The following is a 20,004-nucleotide window of genomic DNA, read 5'->3' as shown; positions in this document are numbered from 1 at the left end:
TTGTCGGATAGAAATACAAGTAAGCCAATTTTTCACTTTAAATATAGAAGTAAGCGTGAAAAATAGAGGTAAGCGCGTTGGAAAATAATGTATAATGTTCGAGGCTATCATGAAGAACGGGATATCATGTAACTACGTGATAAATGTTTTAGCCCTAATTAGCGCTCTCGATCTTTTGACCAAGACTTGAAAAATATGTTAATTATAAGATTGCTATTGGTTTATCTGTGCAAAATACAATAGACATGTGATGGGAAAGGAAAATTTTTTCCAAAAATTTGCCTCAACATGGGTAATGAGTGTATTGTAGTTTTATGTGGTCTCCAAACCATCAGCGGCGGTATATTCTATTAACTGTGGTACCACAAAGGTGCTGATGCGCTAGACGACGAGTATATATAATTTACCTTTTAAATTAATAATAATCTTTATTAGGATACTTTTTCATTTTACAATGTTTTTCAAAAAGGTCCTAAGAGATTAAATAATCTATATATAACTAAATACAAATAATACAAAATCTAAAATACATAATGGTAAAAATTATTTTAAGAAGTTAATAAATATTCTACGCTTAAAAATTTGAAGGTTGGCGGCATTTCTAGTTTCTCTATCTAGGGAATTCCAGTCATAGATGGTTTGGTAGCATACTCTTTGTTTTTCCCAATTTCTACTAACACGTGGAAGTCTAAAAAGGTCACTGTTTCTAGTATTATAATGGTGCACGTCTCCATTAGTTAACAGATTTAAATTATGATCTGTTAATTCGTTTTTACATTTATAAACGAACGCGCATCGATGATAAAATCTGCGTTCTTTCAAATTCGGCCACTTCAGTTTTACAAGAGCCTCAGTAGCAGAAGAGTGTAATAGTTTATCTAAAATAAGCTTTGCTGCTTTGTTTTGTAAGATTTGAAGATCATTCATTATAACTATATTATTCTTATCTCCCCATATGATGTCAGCGTAATCAAAAAGTGGGAGCACTAAACTGTTATAAAATAACAAACGCGCCTGGTAAGGCAAAAAATGCTTAATTCTCCGTAAGAGGCCAAGTCGCTGATTTGCTTTTGATATTACACATGACTAGTCCATGAAAAATCCGAAGATAACGTGATCCCGAGATACTTAAAATTTTTACTGAGTTCAGGTTACTGTTATGTATAGATAGGGTCAATGAAGAAATATTCGTTAATTTTCTATTACTTCCAATTAACATGGATTTCGACTTCTCTAGGTTTAATGTAAGTCTATTCTCTTTAAGCCAAACGGCTACATTGCAGACATCCTCATTTAGACAATTTTCCAGTTCGTGTGGATCATCTGAAAAACAGTACATTACTGTATCATCAGCGTACAGTGAGATTTCTGAGTGTTTAACAACATCGGATAATCCATTGATGTACACCAAAAACAGTAATGGGCCTAAAATACTGCCCTGTGGGACTCCAAAAGTAACAGGATGAGTATCAGACAGTTCATCCTCACATAAAGTTCGTTGTTTTCGATTGGTAAGATACGATTTGAACCAGCCAAGAGTTTTTATGCATGGAAACGCCCATAGAGGACAGTTTTGATATCAAAATTCCATGATCAACGGTGTCGAATGCCTTGGTCAGATCCAGAAATACGGCACCACAAATGTTCCCCTTTTCCATATTCATTAGCACTTCATCTGCAAATGCAGACAAAGCTGTGATTGTTGACTTTTTAGAGCGAAATCCAAATTGCTTGTTGGAGAGCAAATTGTTCGAAATCAGATACTCATATAATTGAGCATGGACTACTTTCTCCATGATCTTGCTAAGGGTGGGTAATTATGAGATAGGTCGATAATTACTTGCATTTGTTCGGTCACCCTTCTTGAACAAAGCAGTAACCTTAGAGCATTTCCAACTCTCTGGATATTCACCAGAACGAATCGACAAATTAATGAGTTTTGTAATAGAGGAACTGATTATTGGTGCACCACATTTCAATAACCTTGCACTGATCTTATCTAGACCAATAGCTTTATTGGTCTTTAGGTTCGTTAAATGTTAAAGAATAATTGATTCATCAATTTATTTCAATTCGAATATTTCCAAGTGTTTATTTAAGGATAAATAAGCGGGAACGGGTGTTATTTTATCAGCAAGAATCTTCCCTATTGAAGTAAAATAATAGTTCAATGCAGATGCAATCGATGAGGGAGTCACATAACTGATCCCATCAGCAATAATACACTGTGGACCCGATGTTTTAGCCTTACGAGAGGAAACTTCATTTACAGCTTGCCATACTTTTGAAGCATCACCTTTAGCTTCTTTGATCATATTACAATAGTATTCCGATTTTGCTTGCGTAGATTTACGATTTGTTAAATTTCTAAGTCTTTTATATTCAGCCCAATGATGAGGCGAATTTGATTTCATAGCCTTGCGGTGATAATAATCACGATTTCTCATTAATTCATTTATCTTTGTATTCATCCATGGTAATGGCACACCCCCTACTCTGCGTCTTTTCATCGGCGCATGAAAATTTGCAATGTCACAGAATAATTTATTCCATGCAGGTATATAATGCATCATCGATGTTTGCCTCATTTTCTAAAATATGCCATGGAGCGCGGTTTAGATCGTTTTTAAAAGCATCAGTGTCAAAATTCATATATGAGCGATATTCAATAGTTCTAGTCGGTGCTTTCTTGACACCTGCTTTTATGATACAATAGACAAGAAAGTGATCACTCCACGAAACAGCGACAACACCGGAATCGGCGATGCGATGCTCATTGTTTACCAAAATAACATCAATCAAAGTGCGTGAAGTATCCGTTACACGAGTAGGTTCTGTAATTAGCTGTGAGAGATGGAAAGTGCGTGTTAAATTCAAAAGCATTTGTTTTTCTTTCCTATTCTTAGCATTTGCATTTTGAAGCATGTTTACATTCAAATCTCCAAGTAACACAAAATCACATTTATCCAAATCAACTTGAGTCATGGCACGCTGGAAATTTTCAACAAATTGGTTCAAATCTGCTGCAGGTTCTCTGTAAGCACAGCAAATTATGACTGGGCGGCATTTGGGGCGAATTAGTTCAATCCATAAACACTCATTTTCTCCATTACTAACATCATCCCTTACACGGAAAGGCAAACTTTCACGAACATAGGCAAGGACGCCACCGTATCCTTGTTTAATACCAACTCTGTCCAATCTTACACACGTAAATCCTGGAAGAGCAAATTCACTATCATGCTCTGTATCATCTAGCCATGTCAGGGAGAGTGTAAGAACATCAATCCCGTTGTCCAATTCTTCCAGGCGTAACGAATCAATCTTATGTCGAAGGCTTCGAATGTTCAAATGTGCTATTTTCAGTCCTCGAACTTTCTTTATATCTGATATATTTCGATATCCAGGGTTTAGTTCCACGTTTCCAGCCAAGTTTACGAGAGCCAGGGCCAAAGTGGCATGTTGAAACAGCTTACACGCGACATAACCCTTCCGATGTCCACTAACTGGCCTCTCCTTATGATGACTTTCTACCATACGAGACTGAAAAGTGTTGATTTCCACCTTCATCAACCGTTGGGAGATGAAATAAATATCCCCAGTTTTAAATTGAGTGCATGCTACCAGGAATAAATTCGTAATCTATTCCAACTGCAACCATTCTTCCATAGGCTTACAGGAGATGAGTTATGGGAAAGGCGAGCCCTGTCGCCTGACTGCAAACTAGAATTTCACCCATAGCTACACTTCACCCCACTAAACCAAAATCCCCTGTATTTCAACCTAATCAATCTCCCATACTCCCGAAACTTTTCACCCAAAACTTAACCACATATTACAACCATAGCCCCCCCAACTCTTGCCCCAAGGAGTCCAAAAATGTCAAACAATCATGCTGGGACTAAACCAATTAAGTTGTTGCACTCGTTGAATACCATGAACGCGGACGGTCTAGGGCAAACAAAGGATACGGACGAACCCTGCCAATCACACCATTGGACATCGGGCCTCGGGTGGGGTGCATTGTAAAAGGCCTGTTCCCTAGTAAGTTTTTAACGTTTTGAAGTGGAAACACCCTGAAGGATCAAGAAGAAGGCCGGAGTTGAAACAGATTCGAATCCGAGGCCTAAATTGCGAGTTCGCCCACCCCATTGCCGACCCCAGACAACCCCTTTCGAGGCATACGAGGCTGTAGACTGTAGTAAGCCCGCGCCTAGGTTCGGCACTGGGTGTGAATCACAGAAAGGAAAGCTCTGTTCTCTTAAGATATGTCAAATGCTCTCTTAGTCATAAATGACCTAACAACATACGGTGGGATAATTAAGTTTTATTGGTACAAGTTAATATGCAGTACAATGCAAAGAACATGCATGTCAATATTCGTGACCTTCCACAGGAAAACATACGTTAACGCTATTTCGTTCGTTCGAAAATATCGTTCGTTATCCGTTCGTTTGCCGTTCAAACGCTTGAAGCGTTCGTTGAAACGATTTTCGAGATCGTTCATCGTTCGAAATTGCCCGTTCGAACGCATGGGAAAAAACGTTTGAAAATTGGTCCAAAAGCGTTCAACCGTTTGATTTACCGTTCGTTGAAACGTTTGCCGGAATTTCGTTCAATCGCAATGGATTTGGTTCAACATATTAGATTAAACATTTGCAATGTTACAACTTTGTAGAAGAAGCGCAGAATGTGCTACACAGAAATACTCCCAGAAACGTATTCAGTTCCTTAGTAGGAGGCTTGTAAAGGAAATAGTGAGGTTATATCGTTTTAGCCTAATCGAATGCTATTTTGTGCGCTTCATGTTATGGTTGATGCTTAGCGTCATGCAGACATGAAGGCTATTAACATTCGCAGTGCATGCAATTATTTCATTAGCGTCAAATTTCACGTCGTAAGCTTTCTTTCAAAAATTTATCGTTTTTTGAATTTCGGTAATGCACTAAATGGTTAGAATTTGTGCTTTACTATACTTCTGTAGCTTCCATAAGCCAAATTTCACCGCGCGCACAAACAACCTCTCAAACCATATATTAGCATCACGAGCCATATAAATATGCCTTGGCAAGGTGCTAATTAAGTTGCATAATTGTCGGAAGTCTCTAAATGTATGTAAACAGACAAAACCAGATTTTAAAATGAATTGAGGGATTTTGCGTGTTACATATTAATATCGTACTTGTAAACCATGTGTATATATAGCTAATTTATTTACATCTGATAAACTTATCTAGCTGGGCCTCCGTACGAAGAAGCTACTGATTAAAATCTATTCAAAATTAAGGACCGCATCATAGGACGGACATTTCATCTTGAAATTCGTTGTTTTTAATGCAGTCTGACATAGCTACAAATTCTACCACAATTGAAATACCCTAGCTAATATTTGAAGACATAAATACAGTGACCTAACGCGCGTTCGGTAGGGTTACAACGAGAACTAAGAGATCCCCATTTATTGGGGGCCAGGATAGATAACGAAACATCATAGTCTAAGCAAAACGTGATTTATGACAAACAGCGAATTAAGGGACCCCGCAGTACCAAGTATACCTCAAGACCCCATCCTCAGCTCTGTTCGTTACGCCACGGCATGAATATCATAGCAATTCAAATATGTACGTGCACGGTGCATCTAGTCTAAAACTGGAGCCGGAGCAACAAGATCCTCAGTGCCCCGCTTACAAAATTGTCTTATTTCCTTAAAAAGGTATCTTTGTCTCCCCAGATCTAAGCCATCTGGCTCGATCGTTGCTGGCATGTTGAAAGGTGGCAATTGCATAAATATTACTCATAAATATTATGGCATAAATATAACTCATGCATAATAAATATTTATTTACACTCTTAATTCACAAAAAAATACTTCATATATATTGATATATGCACATTTCAGCACAATTCACTCCCCATGTATATTTTGGTTGTAATTTGATTTCTCTCGACTTGCTCCTCGAATCGGAAACGTGGAACGCGGAAAAGGCTCAAATGGTATAAATGGTAGAGACTGTATGAAAGTAATGAACCTATATCAATGATGTCCATTGTGTGACATTGTTTATTACAAAAAAAATTCCGTGTTTTGTGAGGTTGAGTTTTGCGCTATGTTTTAAAGTGCGTGCAGTCCTTCCTTGCGCACAATTGGGCTGACACAAGCCCAAAGGGCAAGTTGCCAAGCTAACGTTTACAAACATTTAAGTTTAACCTTTCAGATATTTTGCTACATATATTTCGCTATATATAATTCATCAGAAAAGGAGCATTGGAATTTATCTTGCTTGGACAACATATCAGCTGTTGAGCAACAGGAAAATTTTCTCTAATTTTGATTTGGGCTCCCTTGATTAGAAATTACTTTCCGGATATTAAGTTGCAACAAGACGCCTGTTCTGGCGTTAACTCCGGCGCACGTGCCAGTCTTCAATATAGAGCTTCTGAACATAAACAATACAGTTCATATTCGCATTTAGATGCCTTGCGAACCTAAATGTTCGATCGCGAAATTCAAAAGGACATTGTACTTTAAAAAGTATAGAAGTTCAATTGTTCAAAAATGTAAATAAACCGCATGATATATTCGCTTTGTCTTACACTTTACCTTTGGAATTCGCGCTTATATAGTTATATTAAATGTTCAATCCTGTACAAACTACGACGTTCAACGCGCCCATACACGACCACATCATTGATCATCTTGTCAAACGGCGAAATAGCAGCGATATTATTAAAATAGGACCAAAATCTACATGAAATCTATTAAATATATTCTTACCCCAATTCAATCTAAACTTAGTCGAAAAGCGTGAAAAGAACGGTTTATTTGTTGCTCTTGGAGGAATTGCCGTATCATGCGAGCGAAATCGAATCGCGCATCGGAAAATTAGCCAAAGCTGTGCACCACAACTCTTAGCAGATATGACTGGGACGTAGATAAATACGGTTACATACACATTTTAAATACTACAATGTTTCGCGCCATTCAGACTTGCGACGACGAAAAATAAAAAAAAAAAAAAAAAAAAAAAAACAACAAAACAAAACCAGGGCGAATTTTCAACTCCGTCGCTGACGCCGGAGTAATTATGCATGGTCATTGCACCTTGAAGCCTGCCAGCTAGAGCGGCAAAATGAGCAAATTTGAAATGGCGCCTATCAACTGTTTATGCGTGCATGAGCGCACGGGTAAAGATCTTTACCAATAATTTCACGAAGACTGTCCCAAATATTTGCTGGATATTAGCATGTATGGAGAAGTCAAGGCGTTTTAACGCGTGCATATATAAAGCTAATACCAGGTATGAACACTAAATGAAACATTAGCTATGATATAACGAAAGTCATGACTGGGCCACTTTATCAGGCGCGCTTGCAATTATTTTCCTCCAAGCATTGAAATCAGGCTTATCGATGAGATCATCAACAGAATTCGTATAACGGTTGGCTCGATTTAAACTAAAGTTTTTTTCCCTTGAGTGTATTTGCTTGGCTAAACTGTAGCTCTCTATTGACCATGCATATATCGAAATATGACACGCATTCGAAGTAAGATTTCATATAGATGATCATGCAATTGTATATAACAAGACGTTCTCAATTGCATTTTATGTATATGTTGACGCGAGTAAAATGTATTCGGATATAAATGCGCACTGCAATATAACCCTTTAGATTGCTTATCATGGCCGGTGAAATCAAGTTGGGCCACGATCATCCAATCATTCCGAATAAACATGACATGAAATGTTGCCAGACCGTGAAAATGGCTTGGCTGAGGTTAGAAAAGTTGTTAGCTTGGGCCGCGGTGGTTACAATTTATAGGATGCATTTACTTACATTGAAACAATAATTGTTTACAAACTTTGCTGACATTTTTCATAAAAAAAGGGTAGATGCTACCTCGAAATATATATAATTATATGATATAAAAAGATTTCGCCAGACAAAATGGATTAATGCTTTCATGCATGTCTTATAATCTTGTTTAGTTAATTTTACTGTAAGCAGGAAGCACAAATTGTGTCACAAGTAGATGTCTCGAAGATGTTGAGGATCGTTTGTTTCTTAAAATGGTGAGTATAAACTCCCCTGTGCATGCATTTGGCATTGTCGTTTCTATATGGGCGTCTGCTATTGCTATATGCTTTAGTGAAAATATTGTGCAATCTCTTCTTGCTGCCGGGGTTGAGTATTAAGTTGTTTTGCAGGGCGGAACTGAATTCGGACCTTCGAGATTTCGGATTGCCGCGGTCGTTGAAATGAAGATTTCAAAAATTATCCCATTAATTTACGCATTCTATTTCTTTAGGTCACTATTGTTAGGCTCATGCGGGTAGCATAGGTATTTACACAGTTAACTATGTAGAAGGTCGAATATTTGGGGGGAAATAAAATATTTCCTGATGAATATAGTGACCACCAAGAATTTAGTTAGCTAATTTAATATCACAAGTATTATCGATATACTGGTTCATAAGTCATAACACATGCATATGCGATCGTATGGTCACAAAACATATCACTTACAAAACATATCACTTAGCTTTGCGAAGAAAATATGGCGATGATGCATGCAGTCGATAAAATAGTAATCTATTTCACAACCCTCGCCTCTCGCTCAGCTGAAATAAGTTATGGCAATAAATATTGGTCAGCGTTACCTCAGGCAAGCTGAACAGCTTGGCTGAGGTGGGGAAGCCTGAGCACCACCGACGCGAATAAAGGGTGGGATTTGGGTGGGCCGGCTTCTGGTTTATGATACGTCTGACCGTGGAACTGAGCAAGAGGCCGGTATTTGGGTGTGTACCGCTTTTATATCTGTTCCAGGTATGCCCGGCATTCATACATATTCAAATATTCGCATTTCCTAACTTTCTGGATCTTATTTCCGCTTCGCATCTCATTATGAGTGTTGTGAATAGTAATCTATTTCACAACCCTCGCCTCTCGCTCAGCTGAAATAAGTTATGGCAATAAATATTGGTCAGCGCCCATCAGCCTATCTGCACTTTATTTGTCGTATCCTCTATGCATGCATACCCCCCATCATTTGTCCCTCCCCCCAAACAAACTTATTCCTCCAAAACTTATCCACAACTCAATTCCAAAACTAACCCCCTAAATAGGTAATAGTCATTTATATACATCTATATACCTATGTTACAGAATCAGTCTCCCGTTGGAAATGCTGATACAAATGTCTCCATTGTCTCAAATGTCTCAAATGAGATGTCTCCATTGCTTGATTCGATGCTAGGCGCGCTGAGGCCCTGCAGGATTAAGAACCTTTGCCAGTTGCATGTAGTATAAAGCGGTGTGTCGCCTAGACCAGCCGACATGGTCCATAATCTCGGTTAGGTCGGCACCAGCTAAAGTTATTGCGCAGCCGGAACGAAATCCATGAAGCGTTTCTCCTTCATCGGCGTGCATTTCTTGTAGGTAGGATTTTAGTCGTGCTTCTGCAGCAGAAGAGGAGAACGCAGCGTCTTTAACGCCTGAATCAGAAGTAGTTGGTCGAAATAGATGACCAGCTGTAAGATCTATGCGAAGCTGTCTATCCCTTTGATCGGGCATATTACCGCCTGGGGATTTCGGCGGAAAACGTTTTCATCACCGTCGCGTAGGAACTTTAACTTGACCCAGGTCACCAGGGCGGTCACCACTGAAGAAAGCAGCCTTGAAATATGCCTGGTCGCGGGCGATACGGAAACGGGAAAGTGGTATGTCTGTCAACTTATCCAAGGTAAAGGGTTTGTCTTGCATCCAAAGATTGAGAAAACGCGCATCGTGGCAGAGCCGTGGCTTGGTCGGTTCAACATTGAGGGGCAAAACTAAATGCGGTGGTTGAAATTCTCCAACCTGGCCAAAAAAGGGAGATGGCTCCAATACATAGACGATCGAGTAATGTGCGTTGAACAAATGGAACAAACGACCGACATATTATTCTTAAACACTCGCGCAGGGGGAAGAGCCGAATCATAATGCTCACCTTTAAACATTCCTTTAAAATGTCTAAAATACGGGAAAACAGAGACATGGCTTCGGATCCACGAAAGTATCTCAGCATGTGATGATGATGAGGGAGTTTACTAGCAATTTTCCTCCCAAAATTGCGAATACTTATGGATTTCACCTGCTCGAAATTGTTTAGGATCACGGAAACACAATTCTGTCACATCTCCGATTTTCTGGCCTTCCTCGGTCAAGGTGAATGGTATCCAAATGGTAGGCCTGTGGCGCCCCCTCCTGACTGACGAAAATGGGTTCCCTCCGAAAGTTCACCCATCTTATCCCAGGATGTGGAGGCACATTAGCCAGCAAATTATCAAAAATATCTGTTCTTACCCTAGGCCAAAAGCTGGCCTAGAAAACAAGAGGAACGCAATCACCGAGAGAACCCCGCACGTCAGAAAAGAGGAGACAGCCTTGACCCAGCGTGGTGACTAGGAGGGATATTTAGATACCCTGTTTTCAAAGCCGTCCTCTCCCCCCAGACGAAAAACGGTGAGAAACAACACAATTTGTTTTCATAGTTTTTAAATAATATAGAAAGTTACACAATATGATCTACTCAACTATATCAATACAAGGTATATTCTTTATACTACGGGTAGAGTTCTCGCTAACACAGTGATCACTGTCTATTTACTCTCATCCCGCTTAGGATGGTTCACCTGTGGAGAGGAGGGTTGTCGAGACTTTCGGATCACACAATCTACCGCTATATGACCAAGTCGGCGACAATAAAAACAGCGTATTTGGGAAGTCGGATTTCTAGCAGCCTGCATAAAATAGGAGCGACGAGATCCTAATGATGAGGGCCATGGCGCTGGTCGGAGTTTCCTTATTGATTTTCTACTTGTGTTACCGCATCAAAAATCTTTTGATGATCCTTGTCCCCCAACAGTTGTAGGATCAAAGATTGGAAATGGTCGGGTGATACGCCAAACGATAATAGGCACATTTCTGATGGTTTGTATCACGTGCGGGCCGGTATTTTGCAACGCTTCAACCATATCAAGCATTTCATATTTGCTGGATTCGGATAGTGGGTACGAGGCATAATCCAATACTTTTCTCAACGTAGCATCTGCAGAGGGACGGGATAGGTCCAAGGCAACCTTGTTGAGCCTTGCCAACTCGTTCTTCATATTCTGAGGGAGAGACTTTGGTTGCATTGCGTCAACAACACTTTAAGGAAATATGTAGTTGGGCCTCGTGCCTTCACACATTTGCTGCTTGTCTAAGACTAGTCCACGAGTCAAAATTCTACTGACATCTGGCGTTCTCACTCATCATATATAAATCGGAAATATAATCGATGTTTTCAGTGTATAATCATATTTTCCACAATTCACTCATTACTAGGACTTGTCCGAAGAACAATTCTAACAGCGAAGCTGAACGCAGTCAACACGCTTTGCTAACTAATCGGAGACACACCTCATATTTTCACGGCACATTCGAGTCACAGTTTAACAGTGAAATCTCATGTTTTCACACCTCAGTTATAACAAGTTCATGACACAGTTTAACAGTGATATTTCCTGATTTTAGGCCTGAGTCATGACTAATCCGAGTCACAGACAGTTAACAGTGAAACTTCGTGATTTCACACGCCATGCAGTTATAACTATTCCAAGTCACAGTTAACCGTGAAACCTCATGCTTTCACACGTCAGTTATTACTAATCCGAGCCACACTTTAACAATAAAACTCTCATACTTTCACATCTCAGTTATGACTTTCCGAGTCGCAATTCAACAGTGAAAAATCCCCTGCTTTCCCGCCTCAGTTCTTATAATTAGTCCAAGTCACAGTTTAACAGTGAAATCTTATACCCTCACGCCTCAGTTATGACTAATCCAAGTCACAATTCACAGGGAAAACTCATGCTTTCACGCCTCAGATCCGGAATAGTCCAAATCACAGTTTAACAGTGAAATCCCATGCTTTCACACCTCAGTTATCACTAATCCGAGTCACATATATTATGTTCCGCCGCCCCTGACATCTGTATGTCAATAGACGATTCCCTTTATTGAGATTTAGTAGCGCTTTGCATCATGGTTATAGTGGTATCTTTGATTGTTAAGCCACATCTAAATTTTTTGTCTTCACCTGTGCAAGAGCGTTTGGGAAAGTTAGGGCAGTTGTATAAAGAATGACCAACAGCAAAATCGTGAGGAAAACATTCAATATTTTCATTCAAACTGTCTTGAATGTCAGTGATAACACCATAACCATAATGCAAAGCGCTACTAATTCTTAGTAAGGGGAATCGTCTATTACATATTTGTCTTGCGCATGGGCCCTAATACACACTTTACCCTACTAGTCAAAATTCCTTAAAAAATGCCCTGCTTGGCATTCGTCGTCTGGTTCATGTATCGCGCAGCGATTACAAACAGACGCAGAACACTGCAGGCAAATGTAGTTTGTTAGCTTTCCACATGAAATACAATACGTCGTCGACTGTTTTGGTTCAATATTTCCTTTGTCTTTGTCCTCCATATTTGCATATACCACATGGACGAAAAAACGCGGGAAATTCTTTCAATAATATAACATGACGTTCTTCGCCTTTTTCTTCAAGCGAATTAAATTCGACACATGCAAAATGCGACCTATGAAACCACGTCGCATCGAGCTCGCATAATGCGACCGGAACAGTCGAATTTAGCATCACGGTCGACCGCAATTAAAAACGGCGAATTCAATTGTTTCATACGTCGCATCTCGCATGCAGATAATTCAAACAATTGTATTCGACACATGCAAAATGCGACGTTTGAAACAGGCCTTAGGAGATAAGACTGGGACGTAGATAAATACAGTAACATACACACCTTAATTACTAGAATGTTTCCCGCCATTTCAGACTTGCGACGACGAAAAATAAAAAAAAAAAAAAAAACAAAAAAACAAAAACAAAACAAAACCGGGTCGAATTTTCAACTCCGTCGCTGACGCCGGAGTAATTAGCGCAAGGTCAAGTTGTTTACAGATCAGCCTCGTACCCAGGCGCTTTATTGGAAAACATAAAGGCTGCATTCAGCGTAATATAGAGATCTGTGGCTGAGGTGTGCGAGCGCGCAGGGGTGCTTGGGGAGGACGCGACAAATGAAGCTTCGTTCTCCCGTCGCGTCCTCCCCAAGCACCCCTGCGCGCTCGCACATCTCAGCCACAGATCTCTATATTACGCTGAATGCAGCCTTTATGTTTTCCAATAAAGCGCCTGGGTACGAGGCTGTTTACAGATGATAACCAGACATTAATAACAATTATACAGAATATCGCATACGCAAAGTTCGTTTGTATGCGAACCAGCGTAGTAACGTATGCTTGCATGCTGTCAAAACTTATTTGGTATAAATAGCCTACTACATTAAATATCCAAACCATTTATGCACGTGAAAATCCCCATTTAAATTTCAGCAAAGTTCGTTTGTATGCGAACCAGCGTAGAAACGTATGCTTGCATGCTGTCAAAACTTATTTGGTATAAATAGCCTACTACATTAAATATCCAAACCATTTATGCACGTGAAAATCCCCATTTAAATTTCAGCAATGCATTGCGCGGTAATAGAATATTTAAAATACAAGCTTGGATATTTACCTAGTGCACACAATATGTTCCGTGCGGCAATAGCCTCTAGCTGCGGTCAAGCTTGTCGCGGAATGTCGCCTGTACACAGTACTGTCAGTAGCAACTAAGGGCATCATTATACCTTAAGAATATTATGATAATAATCTATTCACAACACTCATAATGAGATGCGAAGCGGAAATAAGATCCAGAAAGTTAGGAAATGCGAATATTTGAATATGTATGAATGCCGGGCATACCTGGAACAGATATAAAAGCGGTACACACCCAAATACCGGCCTCTTGCTCAGTTCCACGGTCAGACGTATCATAAACCAGAAGCCGTTTCAAGTCAAGCCTTCGCACACACCGACACAAATCAATGGACAACGAACAACAAGATGTACAATACCCAGAAGTAGCTGCACCGGCTCAACCTGACATTAATAATGCTATGGAAGCAGCGCCAGCCCCGATGAACGCACCACAAGTTTAAGATCAAGCTGCCCCACATGCTCCACTTGAGCAGGGGGAATTAGAGGTATTGGTTTCGTTTATTCCTATCTTATTCAATTTCCTACAGTGCTTTTTAGTCGGGCATCAATGTGCTTCTTTGTTGGTTATAACTTATATAACTGTATTAGTTATGAATCTTTCCGCAAATTCCTGTTTTTATTTCACCTTGTGCACCATTATGATCATGACAATAGAGACGCTAGGTCTTGATTTTGGTCTTTGCTATCACTTTATTTCCTTAATGTACAATACGTACACTACGGTTCTTCCTTTGGGTTAGCATGAAAGCATAAGATTTCACTGTTAAACTGTGACTTGAACTAATTTACAACTGCATGAGGCGTGAATGCATGAGATTTCACTGTTAAATTGTGACTTGCTTTAGTCATAATTATCTGAGGCGTGAAAGCATGAGACTTCACTGTGAAATTGTGACTCGATTTAGTCATATCTGAGGCGTGAAAGCATGAGATTTCACTGTTAAATTGTGACTTGCTTTAGTCATATCTGAGGCGTGAAAGCATGAGAATTCACTGTTAAATTGTGACTCGGTTTAGTCATATCTGAGGCGTGAAAGCATGAGATTTCACTGTTAAATTGTGACTCGGTTTAGTCATATCTGAGGCGTGAAAGCATGAGATTTCACTGTTAAATTGTGACTCGGTTTAGTCATATCTGAGGCGTGAAAGCATGAGATTTCACTGTTAAATTGTGACTCGGTTTAGTCATATCTGAGGCATGAAAGCATGAGATTTCACGGTCAAATTGTGACTTGGATTAGTCATATAACGGAGGCGTGAAAGCATGAGATTTCACTGTTAAATTGCGACTTGGACTAATTAAGAACTAAAGCGTGAAAGCATGAGATTTCACTGTTAAATTGTGACTCAGATTGGTCATAGCTGAGGCGTGAAAGCATGAGATTTCACTGTTAAATTGTGACTTGGACTAATTAAGAACTGAGGCGTGAAAGCATGAGATTTTCACTGTTAAATTGTGACTCAGATTGGTCATAACTGCGGCGTTAAAGCATGAGATTTCACTGTTAAACTGTGACTCGGATTAGTGATAACTGAGGTGTGATTAGATTAATCGAGATTAATCTGCTGTTAAAGACAACTATGAAAGATCAAAGAAAGTCAATTTACATTCACTTGATCCGTATCACAATATAGGATATCTTATTAGCATTTGATACGCCGGCGAGCATTAATTTGACGATTTCGTGGTAACGTAATATGTATGTATATTTAATCTTCCATTCTGCCATTCTTCATGAAATTTTTCAGGCGGCTAAAGCCCCCCCCCCTAGCCCCCCTGTTCCTCCGCCCCTGACAGACGTCTCACGTAAATGCCGTAATTACATACGTATTTATTTCTTCGAACAAATTTCAAGGCCCATATGTTAAAACTGATAAATTACCAACCCTTTACAGTGAAAAAAGGGCCCATTCTATCAGGAAATCAAGGTTCACTACTGGGGCAGGCACAGGGCCTACTGGGGTAAATGCCCCAGTAGTTATACAGTTAAAAAATGCCCTGATGCCAAGGCTGGCTTGCTGGGAAAGCAGTTGGATATTGTATCAATTGCAATATTTTTGGGCAAGAGTATGAAGAAAAATTAGAAAATAACAAGAAAAGGTTAGAAATGTGACATTTTTGAATGTATGACGTAAAAACATATCGACGTAAAAAGTGATTATTTCTTTTGAATTCAGTTGACGTCAGGCTGAATCAGCCAATTTTATTGATTTTTTTATTCGTCATTTGCTATATAGCAACAATAGCTATAAATGTTAAAATAATATGATTATCAAAATTGTGCCTTCCAGAAACTGAAGGATTGGAGGCTAGAAATTGACCACCCATTTAATGTCCAAACATGGCTATCCCAATGCTATATACTGAAAATAATTTGCTTCCATAATACTTTTCCTGGTGTACTTTATTCATGTCCACAATTTGCAACCAACTATTGCTGGTACACATTTGGGCAATTTGTGTATTGTTTTATATAGTGAGCAAACAAATGCCGGTGATAGTTCTACAATCCCACAGAATGAGGATGATGGTGAAGAAAATTGCACAAGATTTATTGGTACCAAGAGAAAAAAAGGAAAGGCTGGAAGAAAAGCAGTGTGGAGTACTGATGCTGTGGATGACTTAGTGGATATCATTACATCTGATGACTACAATAAACAAAAGTTGATATTTACTAACACAAAAAATCAAAATAATGGCATTATTTATGAAAAGGTATTAACTGAGCTAAAAAAAAGAGCAAATGCAAGAGGAGAAGAGATTACATTCACTGTTCAACAGTTGAGGACAAAATTTAAACGTTGTGTCAGCGATTGTAAACAAGCTGCCATGAAAATAAAAACTGCCACTGGAATCCAACGCTTCCAAGATGAAAAAGGATTTGGAAAATGGTTTGACTTGCTTTTTCCACTTGTGAAAACACGTGACTCATGTCAACCCGGTATGGCAGTTGAACCTTCTGCACTTAATGATCTTAGTGAAGAGGAAGAGATTGCAAAAACCTTTGATGACTTTGTTCCTCAAAAGAAAATAAAGCTCCCAAAGAAAAATCAAGTAACTGAAGCTGTTGAATTGCTTAAGCAAATTGTTGAAAAAGATCCAGCAAAGGAGCTAATTACATTTATGCAAGAAGAAGCAGACAAGGCAAGAAAGCATGAGCTTCAGTTGGTGGAATTAATGTTAAAACATACTTCTACACCAACTAACAGTAACCAGGTTAATCTTGTTCCACCACATGATATCTCAGGTATGAGTTTTGGTTCTGTCCATGGAGGACCACATCAAAATTGGAGTAGCCCTCAGCAATATTTTAGTAATCAAAGTACTGAGAGTCCTATGTATAACATGCCAACCATTGGCCAACCCTCAAGCTTTGTATATCATCCTGGAAATGGGTTCAGTCCACCAAGTGTGACCAAGTAGGCTAAGTATTGTACAATAGGGATTTAGAATTGTTGCTGTTTTGTTTCCAAATGTACAATCTTTAAAAATAACTGTAAGAAATATTATAATAGATGACAGAAGGAAGAATTGGACAAACATTTAGATTTTGTTTGCAGCAGAGGTAGTTAAGCCAATGTGCATGTAATATGTGAAGGCACTAGCTCTGATGAAAACATTTGTATTCAAGAGTTCCCATATGGAAAATCTAGACTATATTGAATTACAGTCTATGACAAACCAGAACAATATTTTTTGAACATAAATATTTATTATTAACATTTTGCATTTTTTGGTAAAAAGAACAGATTAATACAAACATTTTACTAGGGTTTTTGCCCAAGTCAATACTGATGCATAAATATTACCTTATGCAGAGAAAGAAATTTTTTCAAACACACTTACTAGGGAACATAAATTTGTATATTAATTATTAGCAAGAGTAACCTTACACTTAAACTCTGATACCATATCAACAGCGCATATTCAATGAAACATCTTTTCCCATTCATTTTGCTCATTTGAGCATTTCTTCCTACTGTAATTTTTTAAATTCAAAGTTACTGTTGCAAACACTTCAAAGTTGAAATTAACGTGAAGTGTCCCCTCATAAGGTAATGTTGGGGAATATATATAATATGCATCACTTTTGACTTCAGCAAAAACTCTTAAATTCCTTTTAACAGAATAAACAAGAACAACGTTCAATTATGTTCGAATAAATCCAGTCTCTTTTTCAAGCCAAAGTTTTTCAACCAATGCCATTCTAATCTTTTCCGCCAGAGGCGATGAATTGTTTACTTTGGAACAATTGGTCATTTGCAGTATTTCCCGAATTTTTTCTCTATCCCTCTTCTCACTGGTAGTAGGGTCAATGGTAAGGTCCAACTTTTTTGGCATTGTATCACCCAGATTGATACAAATATTGTGTAGTACCATACAGGCAAGTGCAAATATGCGAACATTCTTGCTGTCGCTCTCACATTTCCGAAGAAGCACACGCCATCTTCCCTTTAACTGGCCATATGCCCCCTCTGTGACCATCCGAGCACGGCTTAGCCGATAATTAAAGTATCTCTGTTCGGGTGATAAAACAGCATTGGTGTAGGGTTTCATCAGCCATGGTGCGAGTGGGAATGCTGAATCACCAACAATAAGAGGAGGCACAGTTTGTGTGCCCACTTTTTTTCCTATCGATGGTAGACCATCGCCCTCTTCGATATTTGACCAAAGCTCAGTTGACTGTAGAATTATTGAGTCGTGTGAGTTTCCTGGGTAGCCACAGCTCCCCCAAATGAATCGATAATGTGAGTCAACCAATGCCATGAGGACAATAGAGTAAAAGTTCTTAAAGTTATGGTACTCTTTGCAAGCTTGCATTCCACCTGGAGGACACTTAATAGGGATATGGCAACCATCAACTGCAGCCCAACAACATGGAAATTGCCACATTTCTTCCATATCCAAGATTTTTTCCCGAAAGGTCTCCTCTGAGTTTGGCATATGCTTGTTGACACTGTCTTCCCATAGTATCTCAACAATAGCTTCAGATACTTCTCGGGTAATTGTTGCAACTGTTGACAATCCAAGACCACAAAGTTCTGAGATAGTGTAGTAATATGTCCCACGGCCAAGGCGATAGAGACAGATAGCCAGTCGCAAAGCCGGCTCAACAGGCTCCTCTGTTAAAGATTTCCTTTCCAATTTAGTACGTATGCGCCCAAGAATAAAAGAAAATGTACCTCTTGACACTCTGAAGGTTTTTTTAAACCGAGCATCAGAGTATGTTTGCCACACAATATTCCACCAACCTGGATTTCGTTGAAATCTCCGACATGAACGCTTCACGGTTGTAGCTGAATTTCGTGCGGATAAAAGGAGAACTACCACAGCACATATTTTTAATAGCTTTTGTCTACGACTTATTAAAAAGTGCAAAGCTGCTTCGAATGTCTTTCGCCTCTGCCTTGCCCGATGTATTATATTATTTAATATTAATATTTTGGTACACTTATTTGAATTTGGCGCCATATTGCGCCATTGCTTTATTTATTTATTTACGTCATTTACGTCATGATATGCGCCCAAGCGGACTGCCGCTAATTGAATTCAGCACATGCGAAATGCGACATTTGAAATGACGGTCGGATTATTGTTTTAGGGTCGAATCTAATTAGAATTGTATTCGACACATGCAAAATGCGACGTTTGAAACAGGCCTAAGAGTTGTGGTGCACAGCTTTGGCTAATTTTCCGATGCGCGATTCGATTTCGCTCGCATGATACGGCAATTCCTTCAAGAGGAACAAATAAACCGTTGTTTTCATGCTCTTCGATTAAGTTTAGATTGAATTGGAGTAAGAATATATTTAATACATGTAGATTTTGGTCCTATTTTAATAATATCGCTGCTATTTCGCCGTTTAACAAGATGATGTGGTCGTGTATGGGCGCGTTGACACGTCGTAGTTTGCACAGGATTGAAGATATAATATATAAGCGCGAATTCCAAAGGCTAAGTGTGAGACAAAGCGAATGTATCATGCGGTTTGTTTACATTTTCGAACAATTGAACTTCTATACTTTTTAAAGTACGATGTGCTGCTGAATTTCGCGATCGAACATTTAGCTTCGTAAGGCATCTAAATGCGAATATGAACTGTATTGTTTATGTTCAGAAGCTCTATATTAAAGACTGGCACGTGCGCCGGAGTTAACGCCAGAACAGGCGTCTTGTTAGTTTAGTCGTTTGCGCGTCAAAGAGTATAAGCAATAGTGTACAATGGAATCTCTTGTGTTTAGCTTAATATAAAATATGTATCCAGTAGCTGAAACTCATGATCAACTAAACTGAGACGGTGACCGATGACATTGCCTATGATATTATTATCGAAGCCAGGCCATTTACTGCAAT

The 20,004-nt window shown here is 39.1% G+C and overlaps 2 protein-coding genes and 1 pseudogene across 2 annotated transcripts; 1 reads left to right on the top strand and 2 right to left on the bottom strand.

Annotated features, from left to right (window-relative positions):
* Positions 1-614: 614 nt before the first annotated feature.
* LOC114541419 lies at positions 615-3,537 on the bottom strand (annotated as a pseudogene).
* Positions 3,538-15,654: 12,117 nt separating this feature from the next.
* Positions 15,655-17,450, top strand: LOC114541418 (the record flags this gene model as incomplete). The annotated part of the gene is made up of 2 exons (XM_028561343.1): positions 15,655-15,749; positions 16,127-17,450. Coding segments are annotated over 2 exons (1,041 nt in total), but the record flags the coding sequence as incomplete, so codon positions are not given.
* Positions 17,451-17,563: 113 nt separating this feature from the next.
* On the bottom strand, positions 17,564-19,303 carry LOC114541411 (protein ANTAGONIST OF LIKE HETEROCHROMATIN PROTEIN 1-like). Its single transcript, XM_028561336.1, has one exon. The coding sequence runs from the start codon at positions 19,119-19,121 to the stop codon at positions 17,799-17,801; it is 1,323 nt and encodes a 440-aa protein (XP_028417137.1). The 5' UTR covers positions 19,122-19,303; the 3' UTR covers positions 17,564-17,798.
* Positions 19,304-20,004: the final 701 nt, after the last annotated feature.

Source organism: Dendronephthya gigantea, unplaced genomic scaffold, assembly GCF_004324835.1.
Source record: "Dendronephthya gigantea isolate DGI-Jeju-01 unplaced genomic scaffold, DenGig_1.0 000289F, whole genome shotgun sequence".
In the NCBI taxonomy this organism is placed as follows: domain Eukaryota; kingdom Metazoa; phylum Cnidaria; class Anthozoa; order Malacalcyonacea; family Nephtheidae; genus Dendronephthya; species Dendronephthya gigantea.
This window is presented reverse-complemented; position numbering and strand designations above follow the sequence as displayed.

Bases quoted from the DNA above. Each gene is read 5' to 3' on its own strand.
- LOC114541411 (XM_028561336.1), bottom strand. From the start codon at position 19,121: ATGGCGCCAAATTCAAATAAGTGTACCAAAATATTAATATTAAATAAT.